This window comes from Polypterus senegalus, chromosome 1 (genome assembly GCF_016835505.1).
Source record: "Polypterus senegalus isolate Bchr_013 chromosome 1, ASM1683550v1, whole genome shotgun sequence".
NCBI lineage: Eukaryota > Metazoa > Chordata > Cladistia > Polypteriformes > Polypteridae > Polypterus > Polypterus senegalus.
Genome location: NC_053154.1, coordinates 327371741 through 327393047, shown reverse-complemented (window position 1 = coordinate 327393047; position 21307 = coordinate 327371741). Strand labels below are relative to the sequence as shown.

At 42.7% G+C, this 21307-nt stretch overlaps 1 protein-coding gene across 1 annotated transcript in view; it reads left to right on the top strand.

Annotated features, from left to right (window-relative positions):
- The window catches only part of tacr2 (tachykinin receptor 2), a 113269-nt gene that overhangs the window by 76534 nt on the left and 15428 nt on the right, over window positions 1–21307 (top strand). Inside the window, exon 2 of the mRNA XM_039737664.1 lies at window positions 8753–8947. Coding sequence (XP_039593598.1) covers window positions 8753–8947 — 195 coding nt within the window. The remainder of the gene's footprint in view (window positions 1–8752; window positions 8948–21307) is intronic.

Genomic DNA, 21307 nt, shown 5'->3' with positions numbered 1-21307 from the left:
AGAGTAACAACGCTAAAGCAGTTATGGTATTTAGAAGAGTTTGACCATTGCGTGGACCATTATATTGTTACAGGTTAATTACAATCAGATGCATTAAACTCATAAACAATATGCGGTTAATTTCAGTTTATTTATAAAGCCACGTCAGGAATGTGGATCTGAAAAAGAAAGATAAACCACACAAGAACAGTAGCACTGCTTTGACGCTGGGTGCCGCCAGTCTGCAAAACCGAGCGTAGAACTTGCGTACAACAGTGTATGAGGTACCGTGGAAATGTGCGTGGCTTTACGCCAAGTTTAGGCTTTATACATTGCGATTTGAACATGGAAATATAACCGTTTATACGTGAGGCCCCTGGCCTATCTTAGCGGTGATTTCGAGCCACCTTTGTATCTGAAGGTGGCAGGTAAAACAGGAAGATTGGCCCCGTGTCGCGGTTCCTACCTTTAGTGCTGAAGTAACATATCACATTTTGAATGAATGATACTGCACCTGCCTTCTCTATACAGTGTGAGATTTTTGAGACCCCCGACTACCCTTCAACTGTGCTATGTGCCGACGCTCTGTTAACGCAGGCCGGGTTTGCTTGTCAGCCTCCGGTGCAAACTGCAAGTTCGCAGGCTTACCGCGTAACGCACCTGTCTCCCGTTGGTTGATGCGGAGAACATTTAAAACCAACCACCGACTTGGCCTTGTGCTCACTTTCGGTCTCCTCTCTCGTGTTTGTTCTTTTGATCTGAGAAGGGAGCCCATGCATGACAACGTCATTGCCACTACTTGCATGCTGCGCGTGTTTAAATGACAGTGCCCATTTGAATGAATACTTTGCGAATGTTCTCGTCTTAGAGATAATAAAGCTGATTTGTTTTGGAAACCTGGACTCGTCTCCTTGTCTCTTATGCAAGATCGTAACCCCCACATCACAACACTAATAAAGTACTCGTATTTTCCTTGGAATCCTGGACTCATCTTCCTGTCTCTCGTGCTGTGACCCAAACTTGACAATTACTGTATACAAAAACTGCGCTTCTTAAGCTGCAAAAATATTTTACTTGAAAAGGAGGCGTTAGATGTAACTTTTTTAAAATCAGAAATACAGGCGTGAAACTCGAACAGCACAGTATCCTCACAGGACAAGACTGACTCCACATTCGGCTATACGGTATGATGTTGCGCCTACAGGATTTTCTAATTAAACACAACAGTGGCACATGTCTGCCAAAGAAATCTAAGTGTCAAAAAACTGCATCATATTCCTGATAAGCAGCAAATGTCAAATTCTTGGGAGCAGAACACTGAACAGGACTCATCCTCACTCAAATCAACAACTTTAACTGTAAACGTTAATATTTGTACATTTTCAGTTTCCCACATTGTTTACGGCAACGTCCTTCTTTAACGTCCTCAATGGCAGATTTTCCTGGTTTCCAAGTGTAGCAGTTGATATTGTAGCGACCCGGCAGTCAGCACTGCCGGAGTGATGCATTGTGGGAAGGTTGTACGTTCACTGCTTTTTATAATGTTTTTCCTGTTGTATTTATTAATGTCTTAACTTGTAAATAATTGTTGTGTTGTGTTCAATTAGTTGGGTAGGTTTGGGTCATCGCCGTCCGGGGTTATTTATTTTGTAAAAAGTACCGGTTATATGAAATGTTGTGTCTTCGTGCATGACCTTGACCATGGCAGTGCAATAATGTCGAGCTTTGTTTACTGGCTATCTGTGAATAAAGAGATACAACAGGACAGAGCTGTTATTCATTGCTAAGATTTTATCTAAGCAATTAATGCCGAGACACTCGGAGTCGTGCGGTGTATGGGACACGAGTGTTCGTTACTTGAGAAGCTGGGTACAGCTGCGTGCTGCCGAGACACTCGTAGTCGTGCGGTGTATGGGACATGAGTGCTCGCTACTTGAAGAGCTGGGTAAAGCTGCGTGCATAACGCTGGCAATCCGCTAGCCGACAGCTTGGGAGAGGTGCACGGCAGAAAGCGGCTTTAAAAACTTCAAGACTCGACCCCAGGTCGCTACAATATTTATAACTTCATTTGCTATCAGCACGACTGACTGACTGACATTAAGGCGTGTGTACTATGCAGGATGTGACGTCAATGCACATGTCACCAATCACAATCACCAAGTTAATTTGGCTATGCACAGTCTAGTAATTACATTTTAGAGAATCACAGAGTTGATGCGTTTTTGTTAAGTTTACAAAGCAATACATTTATGTACACAAACTGTGGCTCAAGAACGGTGCTGAAAGAAATACGTGATTATGATGAAAAAACATAGACTAGGGAGAAAAAAACATAGAAACATAATAGACAGGAACAGAAAAACATCAATCTAGGTGAAAAAACATAAGGGTGGTAACACTGCTAACTACAGTAGATCGAGACCATTGACATATATAGGTAGACGCCGCATTCACTGTGTTGCCCAGTCGACACGATACGTCAGTGTGTCTGCCATATTGCGAGTGGCAAAAGTGCCATTTAAACTAATACAGGTAGGCGTAGAAACCGGGGTTCTGATGAAAAAACAATAACGTTTAAAACAGTATTGTTTACATACAACATTTTTTGGCGAATTGTTTAAATGCAATTATTTATATCCATTTATACACTAATAATGGCAATTATTAAATAATAATAATAATAAAAATAATTCTTCTTCTTCTTCTTCTTCTTCATAAATAATTCCTCCCATATAAGTAACATTTCTCGGACTGCCTTCATCCATCTCCGAAACATTTCTAGACTTTGTCCTTTCCTTACACAACACAGTACTAAAGTATTGGTTAATGCCCGAGTCACCTCACGTATTACTGTAATGCTATTCTTTCTGGCATGCCACAAAAACGTATCCATCGCTTACAATTTATTCAAAATTCTGCTGCCAGGATAATAACCTGCTGTTCTAAATCCACTGAACATATTACACCGATTCTCTCCTAACCTTACTGGCTCCCTGTTAACTACTGAATACAATACTAAATACCGCTCTTAACATTTAAAGCTCTCCACACCTCACTGATCTCCTCCAGACTTGCACTCCTCTCGCTCACTCAGATCCTCATCTGCAGCTCGACTTTCTGTACCACACATCAAACTCTGTGCTATGGGAGCTCGAGCGTCTCTCCTAGTGCTCCTCAACTCAGGAATTCTCTTCCCTCTCATATTCGTCTGCTCGATTCAATAACACATTTTAAAACTGCCCTCAAAACTTATCTTTTCAATCTGGCATACCAATTGGGAATTTTGCACTGTTACTGCCAGTTATCTTTGTTTGTTTGCTAATTATTGCTTTTTGATTTATCATTCTTTTGTTTTAATTTTAGTAATGTTGTTTAATTTTTTGTGAGGTGACCTTGAGTGCTAAGAAAGGCACCTATTAAATAAAATGTATTATTATTATTATTATTATTATTAATTATTGAGACAAAAACTTGACCAATGTCTGAAAGTCAAAATAGGACTGCAACTGGCAGTCTGGTCTTTCTTTTAACAGTGAAATGATTGAAATGACTGCTTCCTGAGGTGGATTTCTTTGGGAAACCTTCAAAGTTTGAGAAATGTTAACAGCTAACAACAATCCACATAGTTAGTGACTAAATATGTTTAACCAAAACGTTGTTTGGAGGCTCACTTGAGCACATACATGCATAGCTTTGCTAGCATAGCCTGGCGTAGCTAAAGTTAAGATTATAAAACGGGATTTTCTAACAGCCAAATACAGGGTGGCCCACGAAAAAGTAGCCCGCCTTCCTGCCAGAGTGGCGCGCCGATTGACTACCCTCATCACGAAAGCTGTGTAGACGTAGTGCAAACGTGTGAGTACGAGCTGAGCGACATGTATCGACGCACAAGGAGATCATTTTCAGCACTTTCTGTAAAGAGTGAGTAAAGATTTTTGCATTTCAAGTTCTTTATGGAAGGGCGCCTTTTTTCGCCAGTTAGGCGGGCTACTTTTTCGTGGGCCACCCTGTATAACCAAAATAATTGTTCAGCCTTACCTGTGGAATGTAATCCTTGGGATCTGGTTTGGAGCGTACAGCGGTTTGTACAATCCCTATCAGCACATGCGTGAGGCATCTTTATCCATTACTTCACTCCACAGCAGTGCCACTCGCAATAAGGTGGGCGATGTTGACGTACGATGCTGCTGGTCATGCGGCGTCAAGTAATTTTATGTCTATGATCGAGGCAGCCTGTTGCAGGGTTGGGTGAAATGTGTAGGTGCAACATAAAGTATTTTTTGAATTGCGTGATTATCCTCGGTGGCTATTTTTGGTCGAGAAAACGTTCATTATAATTAAATTTACATCTCGTTAAAACGAAATTCATTAAACATGATGTTGTATGACTGTTTGTCAAGCCAACAAAAAAAATGAGTTATTCTGACATTTTCGTTACTTACAAAACTTAGGTATTCGCTATAACGGGATTTGATCTGCATGCTTGTGTCAGCCGCAGAGTGTGACAAACTACAAGATTATTTCTAAGTTTTGACGTTGATTCCAAGATGAATATTGTACCGCCCACTTGGCACAAGGCAGAGAATCAACATCAACAACATTAAAGTACGATCGCCACATGAACCGGCACACACGCATGCGCATGTATGCACGCACTCCATAGGTAATTCGGTTGCAGCTTGTGTCCCTTAACAATTCTCAGCAATTTAATAAATTAATTTAGCTTCTTTTGAGGCAGAAATGGTATATGAAGTGATCAAAGTGAAATAGTTAAGTCAGAAAGGAAAGAAAATAAGACATTAAAACTTTGAACTCTGCACTCCGCAGCGTTTCGGCACTATAACTCTAGCTTCTCCAGCAATTTTCGACTAATATTTTAAACCAAAAAGTTTGATTTCTAAAAGTAAAATATTAATGTATGATAATAATATTATAATAAAACACAATGTTATAACAACAGATTGATAATATAGAACAAGGTGTATCACTTACAGTTTTGTAGTTTTCATTGTTTTCTACCGTCCATTATAAGGACTTAACGCCCAAACTGCACCTTCATGCTCTATGACAGTTTTCAGTCCCAGCAGCAACGCACAAGAACACTTCACATGATTTTTGCCGTCTTCTGATGAATTGCCCCACACCTTCTTTTCCCAGCTTGGCTCTCACTTGTGATGTCAAGCGCCCAAATTCCCTCGGGTGGAACACAACCCGCTCTGGGGACAGTGACAGGTGCGGAGTTTGACTTGGGTGGTAGGCCTGTCACACCAGAACGCAGATGTCCTAAGGTGAGCTCAGGGAGGAAAGAAACCTCCTGTGAAGCTGAAGGGCAAAAGCTCTCTTTGCCTCGTTGTATGTACTTTACTGCGCACACTATACTTCTGTTTTAAGTTGACCCCATGATAAAGTACAACTTTAATCCTTTCTGTTTTATTCACGAAACCTACAAGAGAAAAAAAAAAAAAAATTGACCTAACGCATAAAATAAAAAATAGCATGACTTGAGTAAGTAGTGTATCAGCGTAACTAGACAACTGTACGTTATGCATGTGGTTGAACAGAGCAAACGCTGGTATTCCTGGTGTCGCAGGTGGCTGGGGTGGCGACCCGGCCGGGACGCCCAGGAGGACCGGAGGAGGGCTTACGCCTTCCCCAGACCATCTGGGGACGACCCTGTAGGGGCCCGTGGTCACCGCCAGAGGGCGCCCCTATACCTTCAGAGCCCTGGACCTCAGCACTTCCGCCACACCAGGAAGTGCTGGGGAAAGAGGAACAGGGACACCCGGAGTACTTCCGGGGATACAGCCGGCACTTCCGCCACACTGGGGCGTGTCGGCGGGAGATTGCCGGGAAGCACCTGGAGCACATCCGGGTGTGGATAAAAGGGGCCGCCTCCTTCATTTGATGCGAGAGTCGGGTGGAAGTGGACTGAGCTTGCAGAAGGAGGAAAGGAGGCGGCCTGAAGAGGAGAGTGAAGGCATTGTGTGGCCAGGACTTTGGGGACTTGTGGGGTTTGTGTGGCACTTATTGGACTTGTATATAATAGTGTAAATAAACGTGTGTTGGGTGTAATGAATGTGTCTGCCTGTCTGTGTCCGGACCAGCCTTCACGTTGGTTAAAACAGCAGAGAGGTTTAGCAGCCTTTAGAGAATATGCCACTGCGGCAATGAATTGCAAGATTTTGAGAGCAGAGCGTCTCAGCAAGCATCTGGCGGGAGGCAGGAACAACCCCTGGTATGGGCAGCAGCTCACTGCTACTGCTGCGCCACCTTACTCCCATGTTTAATACGTGCATTAATGCATTTCATCATGAAAATGATATCAAGTATACATCTTAGAGCTGCAATATCATGAATATATTCTGTGTGGTGATCAGTGCCTGCATGCTCCTGTCGCCGTAAGAGAAAGCCCATTTAAGAAGTACATTGCGATTAACGACTGGATCGGGGAACACATACAATACAAAACATTTAACATGCTATTTTAGTTATGATGGCATCTGAGAAACTCTAGTAAATTAAACGCTGATTTTAAGGTGATTTGTATGACATTCTACTTTAGTACACTTCCATATTACACTCAGACAGTGGGCTATGACATGCCTTTTCATGTTGGCTTTAACATCTGACCACTGTACGACTTTCTGAACTTGAACTTTTGAGTTCCTTCTGTTAGTCTTACCACTGCCTGAGCCACCAAAAAGTACATTTTTCCTTGCCTCCACCTCAATGAGTAGGACCTACGCTTAGCATTTGGTGAAATTCTTCTTTTTACTTCCTCATATACAAAGTATAGGGAAAGTATTGTAGTCGTCCAAAAATCTGATTTTGAGATTTTGATGAATCTCGATGTTTTAGACCTCCCTGACTTTCTCGTATATAAAGTTTAGGGAAAGTATTGGAATCCTCCAAAAATTCAATTTCGAGATTTTGATGACTCTCGACGTTTTAGACCTCCCTGAGTCAGAAAATACCATTTTTGGAATTAGATCTGTTTGTGTGTATGTAGACATGATAACTTGAGTACGCTTTTACTTTAGTCAACAAAATTTTGCATACAAGTATTAGGTAAAAAACATAGATTTCTATCAACTTTTCAGCTATTTCCGGTAACCAGAAGTGGTACTTTTTTATTCATGTAGCTGCAGAGTCTCATTTATTCAACTTTACTTTTATAATAATTGTTCAATATATTGTTAATTTGATGTGATTTGTTGTTCAGGCTTCTTTAATGTACATCTCTCTATTATAAAAAAAAATCTTGGAAGGCTTGGAATGAGACGAGACGTGATTTTCTCAGAGACACTTTAACGCCCCGCGAGACAAGGCAGTGAGACAAAAGGACAGTTGCTGTGCAGGCTTTTAAATGTTCGCAGCATCGCAGCAGCAGCAAGCCTACAGCTGATCGAGCAAAGAGGAGGTAAAAAAAAAAACGTATTTGTTTCCCATTGTATCTCCGTTTAAGAAGGGGACCGCATCTTCTTAGCGTGTGTTCAGCCCCCCGCTTCATAACGCGAGCAGCACAGACACAAAGTGGCTGGCGTGTTGCGCACCCTTTGATGTAGGGGGTGGGCAAATGAAGCGAGCAGGGGGCAAAGCCCCCTAGTAATATAAAAATATAATCATTGTCTTGTGGTTTACTCCTTTATATCTGAGTGTAGGAGAAAGTCAAGGGGAGACCACTCCCGGTTTTATTAATATGCATTTTTACCATTTTCTTCTACTCAACTGAAAGGGCTATTTATATTTATTTACTTATTCAAACATGCAAAATTCTGGGAGGAGTCAAGGTGGGGCGGCAGACGCGTGCACATGTGTTACATTTCATGCTGACCGGGATTTATAGAGCGGAAGTGCGTGGATAATGTATTATGCATGGTTTTCTGCATCTGAATTTCTTCGTGCATATACACATTGCCTCTTTTGGCCGTACGCCATGTTTTAGTGTGAATTCTACGCACAACGTTATGCATGAGACCCGAGGTAATGATGATAGATGGGCGGGTCGTTAAACCAGTCTTTTGGGTTTATACCGCTATGTGCTGGCTCGAAAACCGGCATGCTGAGCTCAAAGATTAACAATGTTGAATAATGAGAGTCACAGTGACAGGAAGTGAGAGCACAATTGTAAGTCTACCGCTCGTCAGGTCCACTCAATTTCATTTGAGTAAAGTAAAGCCTGAATCAACTCTCTTTGGGGTGGCAGTCCACCACACTGATTTTAAAATCATCAGTCTACCCAACTTGCTATCTGGGAAGGATCTTAAGAAAAGCCAAAGACTGACCCAGGGAGAAGAAGCAAACAGGACTGGCATCAGAACCCATGAGTTGTGAGGTCTCAGTGCTAGTCGCTGTGCCACGGTGCCACCCAAAATAGGAAGCCAATAGAAAAATGAAATAGTAAGCCTCTGTATGTAAATATGAAGGTAAGTAACAGAAACAGCAGGTAGTGGGAACACAGTGGTAAAGATCGGAGGACTTAGGTAGTTATGAGAAACCAGAGAGCATTTTGTGAACAGGACAGCAAGTTGTGGAAATACGAAATGAGATTAGTGAGTCATAAAGACAAAACAACAACGTATTATATGAAAAGAATGTGAAATTATGTATCCAGAATGAGATAAAGGTAAGAGATTAGGAGAGCACAATATTAGGTTTGTCATATTAACTGTGAGATGCTCAATTGTTGGAATGAGTCAAAGCTCTCCCCAGTCTTTTGTGTTTTTCTTATGACTTCTCTTTTCTGTTTTTCTTTCCTTCTTTCTTTCACCAGATACATGGCAATTATTCATCCGTTAAAACCAAGACTGTCTTCATTTTCCACAAAAGTCGTCATCGGGACAATCTGGCTTGTGGCTTTCAGTCTGGCCTTCCCTCAGTTCTTCTACTCCAAAACTGTTTATTTCCACCCGAGGACAATCTGTATGGTGGACTGGCCGGAGGCCGATGGTGGCAAACACAGATTGATGTGAGTACTGGACAGGAGAGTGGATGTGGTCACTCCAGTGTCCCCTCAGTGTCCATATTGGCTGCCTGTCCCTGTCTTGTCCATGTTTATGTGTGTGACTTGCAGTCTAAGTATGCTGCTGATAAGGTACTTGCTAAGCTCTCATGGATGTCCCCTTCACACATTGAGCTGTCTGTATGATCTCAGGGAGACACAGAGGCCGTGAGCATATCCTGGCAGCATCAGCTCCAGGGCTGGATGGGACCCCCACACCAGCACACCAGGAATCAGCACTGGAGAATCAGGCACAGCTTCACTACTATGGGGCCACACTGCCTGTAGACAAGGCGCTAGATGAACAGAGTGTGTGCTCTGATTGGGCCTCCTGTGGGAAGTGACAAGTGGCAAGTTTAGGGTCACAGAAGAAGTGGGTGGGAATTGAACTGGTGACTCAGTGCTTTATATTTCACATTTCAGCTAGAAGAGGCCCACAGTACCTGCAGCAGACAAGTAAGACATTTGAAAGAACGCTCGTTACATAATGTGGCCAGTTTAGGAGATGGTGAGGATTAAGCTGGAGACCCAGTGCTCTGCCGCTTCACATTTCAGCCACTAGGTGGCCACACTACTTACACATAAGATATTAGATTTTGTGAATATGTGCACATTGTGGACCTTAGTGTGCCACGGAATAGACACATTTGGATTTGCCTAGAGAGATGGTAGGGATTGAGATGGCAAACTGTGAGCAGCTTGTTAAAAAGTCTGTAGTGAACAGTGGAGAAATCTGCCGCTGCAAAGGCTCTGCCCACATCCTTTCTCCCTGTGTATTCTTTGCTCTGTTGTGCATATAATGAATGATCTTAGTCTGTGAGACAGAAGACCTAGTAGGACTGGCATGCCAACAATAATGGCCGGACGTCCCAACCCTGGCCAGTAGGCGTGTAGCAAATGAATGCTCTGGGAGGCATCGCAGTCAGAATGGTTAACATTCCCTGCATCAGTTGTGAGGTTAGGAAGAGTGACGTCCACTAGGAGGCCGTCTCCGGTGGTGATGTCACTTCCCCATACACTTGGGGGCCGCATCCCCTCTTATAAGTCTTTGTTTGGATACCTAATAGGGTAGCATGGGAGTTGTGGGTCCTTAGGGCTGTCCTAAATCTATCTATCATATAGTGCCTTTAATCAATCACTCTATCTATCTATGACAATATATATATATATATATATATATATATATATATATACTAGCCAACCCGCGGCGTAGCATACGCCGCATAATCAGGCCGCTTTTTAAATGATTTTTAAGCACAGAGGAAAAAATAAACATTTGAAAAATCCGTAATTTAATAAACCACCAAGTAAAGTAACATTGCAACAATGCACGCTAGGAACCAACATACAATTGTCCGTGACTGAAAACCGGAGGAGCACCGTTCAACCCTGTACTTCGCTTTGGAAGGAGAAAGCGCGACGGGGTACGGTACGCACTGCCCGCTTATGTGCCCGCCCCCAACTCCCTACCTGAGTCGCTTTCGTCTGTGTACAGTCCACACGCACCTGTGAGTCACGTTGACTGTTAATTTTGCAAACACCGCCTCAGTCGGTTTCCTCGTTGATTTTTCATTGTTCTTTGCGGTTCCGGCTGCTTTTTTTTATATATAATCCACCAAGTCACCCGACCATGGGGGGCTTTACAAAGGGCAGGGACGTAATCAGTGCGAGCATATGACCCGCACGTACTGGGAATTTCTCGTTCGTGGGGAAACAATTGGAAGCCACGGTCTCCATCACGAATGGGGTTCAACGGCTTACCCACGCCTCCCCACGCCGGGTAGACACACGTTGATCCATTCAGTGTAGCGCGCGTGCAGTACCGGACATACAAGTGCATCACAGACCTGTTAATGCTCGATCTCACGTGGCTGAAAGCCACTTGTCCCTCTAAGAATTTGGACACCGACCGCTGTTGGGTCGTGTAACTATACTCCGCAAAAAAAGAAACGTCCCTTTTTCAGGACTGTGTATTTCAACAATAATGTTTTAAAAATCCAAATAACTTTCCAGATCTTCATTGTAAAGGGTTTAAACAATGTTTTCCATGCATGTTCAATTAACCATAATCAATTAATTAACATGCACCTGTGGAATGGTCATTAAGACCTTAACAGCTTACAGAAAGTAGGCATTTAAGGTCACAGTTCTAAAAACGCAGGACACTAAAGAGACTTGTCTACCGACTGTGAAAAACACCCAAAGAAAGATGCCCAGGGTCCCTGCTCATCTGCGTGAACGTGCATTAGGCATGCTGCAGGGAGGCATGAGGACTGCTGATGTGGCTAGGGCAATAAATTGCCATGTCCGCACTGTGAGACGCCTAAGACAGCGCTACAGGGAGACAGGAAGGACAGCTGATCATCCTCGCAGTGGAAGACCACGTGAACAACACCTGCACAGGATCGGTACATTCGAATATCACACCTGCGTGACAGGTACAGGATGGCCACAACAACTGCCCGAGTCACACCAGGAACACACAATCCCTCCATCAGTGCTCAGACTGTCCACAATAGGCTGAGAGAGGCTGGACTGAGGGCTTGATGGCCTGTTGTAAGGCAGGTCCTTACCAGACATCACCAGCAACAACGCCGCCTATGGGCACAAACCCACCTTCGCTGGACCAGACAGGAGTGGCGAAAAGTGCTCTTCACTGATGAGTCACGGTTTTGTCTCACCAGGGGTGATGGACGGATTCGTGTTTATCGTCAAAGGAATGAGCGTTACACCAAGGCCTGTACCCTGGAGCGGGATCGATTTGGATCGATGGCTAGGGCCATTCCCCCCAGAAATGTCCAGGAACTTGCAGGTGCCTTGGTGGAAGAGTGGGGTAACATCTCACAGCAAGAACTGACAAATCTGGTCCAGTCCATGAGGAGGAGATGCACTGCAGTACTTCAAGCAGCTGGTGGCCACACCAGACACTGACTGGTACTTTTGATTTTGAGCCTCCCTTCATTCAGGGACACATTGTGAAACATTTTAGTTTATGTCTTATGGTGTTGACTCTTTTAGTGTTCATACAAATATTTACACATTAAGTTTACTGAAAGTAAAAACAGTTGAAAGTCAGAGGACGTTTCTTTTTTGCTGAGTTTATTTAGCAGGCGGGAGTCTCGTTCGTTTTCAGAATTAACCAGACAAATCGCTCCACCAACTAAGAACTGCCTTGCACCACCACCCACAGAATCGAGAAAGAGCTATCAAACTGTCAATCCTCTCCGTGTCCAGGCCGGGTGAGGTTTCCTGTGTTGAGTCAAATGAAGCGAAAGGCTCCACACCTGGTGGTGCCCTTCCATCAGTTCCTTTAAGTTTCAGCTTTGTAACCATACTCCCCCCTGAACCCAAAGACTTTGGTTACCCGGTTGGCTGCCCGGCAGGTCATGGGAATGACGCCGCCGGATCGCCTGTTGCGGGGCCTGCATTGGTGAAGCAGGTGAGACGGTAATGAAACAGAGGCACAGGGCTTATTGGTTTTTAAAGACTGCTTCCTTCATTGGGTTTTAACCAATGCACGGAACGAACCAACACACAATCATCCGTGCGGCGCTCAGGGTGGAACGGGAGGAGAGGAGAAGGACATCCACTCCGCTCCCTCCGTCATGCTAGTCTGCTGGTTTCTCATTCAGTATACACTGCCTGCTCATGTGCCCACCTCGTCACTCGAGTCGTTGTCGTCTTTGTACAGTCCAGATGCACCTGTGACTCACGTAGACTTTTCATTGCTCTGCGCGGTTTTGGCTGCCTTTCTATATATAATCCACCAAGACACCCGACCGCAGTGAGAGGAGGGTGTGTACAAAGTGCAGGAGTATCTAAGAAGACGCATGTTTGTCGCGGATGCGAATTGCTGTATGTAGCGTGTAAAACAGTTTGCTATGGTCACGCGGTCGTGCCTCGTAACCAAAAACTCGTTTTTTTAAAGACTGCTCACTTCATTGTGTTTTAACCTCAGTTGTAAAGGAACGTTTTAAGGATCCCATGGGATACCCTCAAACAGTTTTACACGCCGCATATGGCGATTCACCTCTCGAGAAACATGCCTCTATTAACAGTCAACGTGGGTCGGAGCTGCATGTGACCTCTACGACAGACGAATATAAATGACGCCGGTTTTTCTGTGTCGTCGGGTCCGAGTTGGTGGGTGTGGCTCTGTGAGTTGTCGTCGTATCCAATGGTCTTGGAGTTGGTGGGTGTGGCTCCTTCCTGCGTGCGCCATAGGTGTCTAACTTGTCGGCGGCTTAGTGAATCCACGCCCCTTCCGGCGTGCTTTCCATGTTTGTCTTGCCTTAGTGAATTATATACTGTATATATATATATATATATATATAATAGAATGTCTGTCTCTCTCCTATACAGTCCTACACCCTTTAACTGATCTGGACCAAATTTTGCATAATTGCTCACTATGACCACATGGACAAGATAGACTACTTTGGAACCCAAAATTTTGACCCTGGGGGTCTCAGTGGGGTTTTTTTTCTCCTCTGTGCTTGAACACCCGAGCAAATGAAACATCTGAACAGACTGAAGCCTGACTAGCAGACAAAAGGAGCAGAACTTAACATTTCTTACTCGGGCAATGCCAATTGCTGCTTCTATCAACTGTAACATAAAATGGAGTATCGTGCACTTTCGCAGGGGGGTGTTGGGTGAGGTTTGATCAATAGTGAGCTAAGAGGACATGTCAGACGTGACAGCATTCATGGATACAACCCAACCAGGACTTGCCACAATTCTGGAATCCAATTGGACTTAAAAAGAGCAAAATCTCGACTGGGTAGAGCAGTGGCATTGATAGAGAGGCAGTGACAGATAGGACAGCCAGCAATAACAAGAGGGTCACCCTTTAAAAAACACACAAAACTTTGCCTTCTTATATTAACCCATTCTATGACTATACCCGGGTCACGACGGGCACTTCTGCTAAAGTTTGTTTTTTTTCAGATTGCGAAGTATGCAGCTAAAGTTATTGGGCCTGATGTAAAGTAGATGATTTGACTAGTGTGTGTCAGAGGGCAATGTTAAACAAACTGGAAAACATCTCAACTGATGACAGTCATCCATTACACGTAGAACTAAAGTTCAGTAAATCAGGAAGGATAGTCTCTTTGAAAACCCACACAAATTACTCCAGGAACTCCTTTCTTCCTAGTGCCATACGACTTTTCAATAAGAAATATCTGAGATAATGATTAAGGTTTTGATATATATCCTGTAACCTTTTTTTTGTGTGTAAATATTTATTATCTTAACTGCCTTACCTTAACCCTTCTTGTTTCTATTTGTCTGTTTTATTTCATTCTGTCTTGTTATTAGATGCAACTGAGAAGGCAAATTTCATGTTTTCTTGTGTAAACATGACTAAATAAAAACTCTTAAAAGTCACATATATCACTGATGGGCACACTTTCAGTACTCTGGATTGTTTGCCCTGGTGTTTACCCGGTTCGTCTTCCTTATTATTAGGACACACTTAAAGGAGCAAACTTGATTCAGTAAGGTGGATGACAAAAGAGAGTTAAGCATTAAAAGCTACAACATTTCTACATTTCTTATTGCAAATTTCACACTACTGTGTTTTAAAATGTAGAAAACGAGAAGAAAAAAAAAAAGAAAATCTAATTAAACAAACAGATCGGCTGGTTAATTCGGGATAAAAATGACTCGCTGACTGAGACACACCAGCTGGAACAAAAATCTGAAGCCAAAATGGGACCCTCAGGGTTGATTTGAGAACGACTGCTGTGAAATGAACTGTTGGCGCCCTCTGCTGGGCACTTTTTTTTGTCCAAGTTGTTTTAAATCAGGGGTTCTCAGACTCGGTCCTGGGGGACTCCTGTGGCTGCAGGTTTTTGTTCCAACCAGCCTCTGTTTTTAATTTGACTCCTGGGCTAATTAAGTGAACTGTTGTTTCCCAGATTTCTTGTTTTGGGAACAATATACAAATTAGAAAACTGAGTTTGGTAAAAAAAAAAAAAAAAAGTATTAAAATGCACTAAGCAGTTATATGTATTTTTTTCTTTTTAACAGTATTTTCATCTTGATTGTCATTCTACTTTTCTAGGTGTTCTAAATGTTTAATAAATCCGTTATTTACTACTTTGTGGGGCTGACGCTAAAGTACTTTGCAGCCTTTCACAATTGAGTGTTGTTTGCTTGGGTTTCTGCTCTGCTCATTTTAAATTGTCATTATTAAGATTCAATGAAGGGAGCAAACTGCACAGAGAAAGGGCGAAATATAAGAGAGTTAAGCATTTAAATCTATAGCAAAAACAGAAATATTTCTAAGTTTCTTATAAATGTAAAAATGATGCTGCTGTGCTTTTCTGAATGCAGAATAAAAGATAAATAATAGGAGCTAATGAAATGAGATCAGTGCTATCAGGTGTTGTCACTGATTTGGAGTCTGGTTGGAACAAAAACCTGCAGCCACAGGGGGTCCCCCAGGACCGAGGTTGAGAACGCCTGTTTTATATGAAGACCTAAAGTACACTTTCCAAATTCATTTTAGTTATTTTCGTTGAAGGTCCATATGGGTGTTTTTTATTCAATATGAATCTAGGGGGGCACACCAAGCCGTTTGCTCAGCTCAGTCTGTAATGGGTTCCAAAAATAAGAACAGTTGATGTCATGGAAGGTGCTAGAATGAGGGACGGGTTAGGAGTTTTGTAAGCAGGTGGGACTGAATACGATATAAGTAAGTCGGGCTGTATAAGGAGATATTGAGGGGAGTCTGAGGTGCACAAGGAGCGAGTACCAAATATGAGGGGTGTTCAATAATTTATCTACTTAAGTAGGAAAGAAAAAAGTTTACAAAAAAAGTGTGTTTTATTTTTCAATGTAGTCCCCTGATAGCTCCATACACTTCATCCACTTTTCCTGCAATCACTTTATCCCATTTAAAAAAAAAATCTTCTCTTTGACCTTCATACCAGGACGTCACAGCTGCCTTGATGTCGTCACTGCTTGAAACCCGCCGTCCACGGAGAGATTTCTACAAAATTCAGAACAGGGAATCACCTGGGGGAACCTGGTTAGGACAGCAGAGTGGTTGGTTCAGCTGCTGGGACCCCCATTCTTCAATGTTAGCCTGTGATTGATGTGACATGTGCACCGGCGCATTGTTGTGAAGAAGCAGCACACCTACTGTGACTTTTCCTCATCTTTTCACCTTGATTGACTTGATTGTGTTAGCATAACTCTCCCCGGTGATGGTTTCCTTGAGTGGCATGGACTCCTCATGCAAAAGTCCTTTGATATCCCAGAAAACAGTTGCCATGACTTTACCTGCAGATTTTTCTGTTTTGAACTTTTTTGAGGTAGAGGATGACTTGAGCTTCCACTGCATTGACTCCATTTTGGTCTTGGAAATCTTTGTGACAGACATTAGTCTTATCTCCAGTCACCAAACGATGAAAAAAATCTTCACTTAGTCTTCATGGTGCATCTCCAAAGGTCTCCTGACAGCACTGGAGCCTCATGACTTTCTGACTATGGTGTCAGCATTCTAGGTGTCCATCTTGCACTGACCTTTGACATGCCCAGCGTTTCATCAATTATTTTCCAAACTGTACCTGCCGAGATGCCTGTTTATTCAGCTATTTGGGAAACCTTAATTCATCTGTCTGACAAAATTAAATACTCAACTTCCTGGCACACTTCAGCCATCCAGTGTGAGGGTCATCTTTAACAGACTCTGCACCCACTTAAAGCTGCTTTTACTTTGTAGAATAATGGGAATGACTCACCATAAACTGCAGTCATATGTTTGTGGATCTCCTTTGGCTTTTTCCCTTATTTTGTGAGAAATTTTATCGCTGCATCCACATCTTTTCTTACTTGATTTGCACGAGGACTCTCCTGAACTCCTGTCTCTTGGAATGGTAGACTCGCACTGAGCCACAATGAGACATTTTTTTCAACATGCTCGCTACTTTCTTTCATACTCAGGTAGATAAATTATTGAACATTCCTTGTATGTTGCTCCCTGTTCTTGCATTTTAAGAATAGATAAAAGAAAGTTTTAACAAGTTAGAAGTGAGATCATTACGGATGATTAACAGATTTGTGAAATAGCAGTGGGCTTTAAAAGGATTCTTGTGGCATACAATAACATGGATTAAGATCAGGTTTTCTGGATATGTTTTATCCTGCTAGATAGTCTACGAATTATTAGAATTTCTATTTTGTCCATATATTAGGGAGCTTTTCAAAGCTCAAAGAACTGACTTCATGTGTGAAGAACCCTTCCCAAAATGATTTTTTTTTGTTGTTGTCGAACAATGAGTCTGCAAGGAACCTCACAACCCAGTAACGTAAGTGCCATTAAAGAAGCAGTATGATTAAGAGTGTAAGGGTGCCCACCTAAGTGCTTGATTGTCCTTTCGCATTTAAGAGGTAGTCCGCAGTACATTTGCTCATCGCGTTTAGGCCAGTGTTTCTAGGTGTTTCATTGGAGAGGTTATCCCCTGTGAAATACTGCGTAACTCACTACCATTATAAACAATAGTGAGTTTAAGCACTGGTTTAGATGAGACGGGTCCAGCTGCAGACCTCTGTGATTCAGTAGGTCTGCTGGACAGCCAATCAGACTGCAGGTTTTTGTCACCTGGTTGACTCGACTTGAGTCAGATAACCCTCCCCCAACCCTAATCTTAACCATAGTGTAGCCAGCTGTTCTCACTGACATATAATATAAAGCGACAACCTCCTCAATTGAGTCGAGCTCTGGAGGTGCGCAGCTGGAGTCTATTGGGTTTAGGGAGTGTTGTATCAGAAATAACAGTTCACACATGTATAATGCTTAACTACTTTTTATTAACATCCACACCAACAACAAATACTTCCGTTTTCCTCCTACAAGCCCCCCACATTTGCTTTTGCACAGACATCACATTTCCCATCCCCATTTTTTTTAAATGAAGGCCTATTTGGTAACATAGTCCTTAAGCCAGGAGGGAGGTGTTCTGTGCCTAAATGAATGTGAAACTTCAGCGGAAACCTGCTGAGCAGCCATTTAAGGAGCAGCCATTCCATTTCCAGCCATTGTTAGGGGCTCCAGTGCCATCAGGCTATGCATGTTTGATGAAGCTGACTAAGTGGTGTGACTTTTTTCAGGCTATTTGTGTGACACCTAGAACCATCTTGCAGAAGAAAAGTAGCTGGTCCAAACTGCCGAGTAATTTGCAATGGATTTGACGAATGAGGCCTCATCTTGTTGATACGGCAAAGCAAGCCACACGCACACCCAGTCTTGTTCCTTTATTAACTTGTCTTGTAGTGTCCCGAACTTACAGTGTTGCTCAAGCTCATGCAACGCTGAAACAAACTGTAATTGACTCACCCGACTGCTGAGCACGCTGATGAAACTGGATACGGCTGAGGAGGACGTTCTGGGTTGGGCCGATATGGCCACCAAGTTCTGCCACCGCAGCTACAAAAGACTCATCAGTCGGTTGCAAGGTAGAAAAAATGCGTCCCAAACAGTGTAAAAGAAGTGCCCTTTTCCTTGCTATCTCAATGTTATCCAACCCGGCCGCCAACAGGTATGTCTCAAACAAACTATACCAGCGGCTCCAGGAAGGTAGCGGTTGACCAGGTACTGACAAGAAAGAAGCTGGAGGAGGTAAGCCAAACTATCCCATCCTCACCGCCAAACTGTTGTATCAGAAATAGCGGTTCACACATATATAATGCTTAACTACTTTATATTAACATCCACACCAACAACAAATACTTCCGTTTTCCTACTACAACCCCCCACATCTGCTTCTGCACAGACATCACTGGCAGCTCCTCAGAAAAGTTTTGTTTGCGATGATGAAATATTGGGGGCTTTGGAAGAAAAGGGAAAAAGTGAGATAGGTGTAACAGTAGCCTGCAATGCCTATAACGTGGGCCAGGTAATGTCCACAATGTTTGTCATGAAACGCCCTTAAGAGTCCAATAACCCTCACACGATCTCTAATCTTATTCACAGAGTAACGGGGCACGCGATGGGCGTTTCATGACTGTCACGGTGGGCATTTCATGATGTTGGGGTGTTACGTGACTCACTTTGTAGCTACTGTGGTCTGCAATTACACTATATTGGAAAAAGCACAGCGATCTCCTTCACCCCATGGAGGAGCAATTCCCACACCACTATGTGTCCATTAACAGCTCACTCAAATTGCCCGCACACCAGCAGTGCACCTTTGAAAAGTTTGGCACGCAACCTGCAAATCTTTTATAGCGGCACTATATAAAATAGAGAGCTCACTTCTCACAACTGGCTATTTATATCACCCTCAAAGAGTTACATCAAGTCATTTTAGGCTCCTTGGATTGGGGTCAACTTTTAAAGAGAAAGAGTGGTTGGGGGCATACGCTGACTATAGTGTGTTGCTGTACCCATCACATGATAAACCACTCGGATTGGGGCCTGAATGCAGCCGCGTAACACCTCACTTTATTTACAGTAGCTAGAGTACCAATCATGCCATAAACCCCCAAGTTTTCCCTGCAAGTTGGAGGAGCTGCTTGAAGATTAATGTCATACCCAGGATGAAGTAATTGTAGGATAAGGGCCTTGCTCAAGGGCCCAACGGAGTAGAGTCATTTCTGCCATTTACAGGATTCGAACCGGCAACCATTCCGATTGCAGGTGCAGATCCCTCACCCTCAGAGCCAGCACTCCTTTAAAGGTGATATATAAAACACACAGTTGGCAGTTTGGTTTCCAAAACCAGTTTAAAATGAATCTTTCAACCTATTGGTGCTTCTGCTGTAAATATATGTGTATGTGTGCAGTACAAAAAGGTGCTATAAACCCAAGGCTGGTGTGTCATCTTTTATTACGGATAATCCACGTGAATGAAAACATAATTTGCTACAGCTCAGCTGTGAAAATATAGAAATAAGATGAAGCACATTGGGATAGTTTTGGGTATAGAGAGAGTGTATAAATTGTTTGAATACACAGTGGGACGTCTGAAAATTAAAAGTACCCCCTATGAGAAGGACTTAGGAGTCATAGTGGAGTCATCACTAACAACTGCTAGTCAGTGTTTAGAAGCCATTAAGAAATCATCACAGAATGTCAGGTTATATAGCGCCTTGATGTGTGGAGTATAAGTCCAAGGAGGTTCTGCTCAATCTTTATAACTCACTGGTGAGGCCTCATTTGGAGTACTGGGTGCAGTTTTGGTCTCCAGGCTACAAAAAGGACACAGCAGCACAAGAAAAGGTCCAGAGAAGAGCGACTAGGCTGATTCCAGGGCTACATGGGATGAGTTAGGAGGAAAGATGAAAAAAGCTGAGCCTTTACAGTTTAAGAATAAGGAGATTAAGAGGAGACATGATTGACGTGTTTAAAATTCTGAAGGGAATTAATACAGTGGATTGAGAAGGTGACTTTAAAATGAGTTCATCAAGAACACGACTGCAGACTGGAGACTCACAGTGCATTGAATCTCAGTTCAGTTCATTGATAATTTATGTATGGGAGATTGCATTAGAAAGTATTATTGTGATGTGCGCACTATTCGAAGGTTCTAATTGTCTGATTTTTTTTTTGAAATGTTGAAATTTTATTTATTGTCAGAATTCAATAAAGAGGGTTATTATTATTATTATTATTATTATTATTATTATTATTATTATTATTATTATTATGTGTAAATTTGTTGCTTACTTTTTTTTGTCTACATTATTTGGTGATTGAAGTTGTTAAACTGTTATAATGCTATTCTAGCTTTTAAATTAGAATATACAGTAGCTCGTTGTTGTTTTTGAAGTAAATGGATCAGTAACTCATAGATTCCTATTATTTTGGTGAACTGAACGAAATGAATCGAATAACTTAAAAAGGATCATTTAGCATATCACTAGATGGCAGAGGGGTGTAGCGGCCTTTTGAGAATATGCCTTAATAGCAGCAGACTGCAAAATTTAGAGAGATGAACAGAGTTAGGCAACAGTAGCGTAGCATAACAGATATGTTACTCAGGCCAGTGGATCAAGACTGTGACTTTAAAATGAGTTCATCAAGAACACGGGGACATCAATTGGAAACTTGTTAAGGGTAATTGGTGAACATGCAATAGGAACATTTTCTACCTCAGGCACATGAAATAAGCTGCCATGTAGTGTGGTAGACAAAAATCAAACGTAGCGAGGGAGGCTTTTCCCAGCCTATATAAAGGTAATCCTGCAGGAGTTCTGTCTCCATTGGTATCCTGGTTATAAATGAATGCCTCCCTTCCCAGGAATCGCCTGTCCCGGGTTGAAAGGGTGGAGCCTTCGCTGAGTACTGTGGGCGGAGCTAACCAACATCCTCCT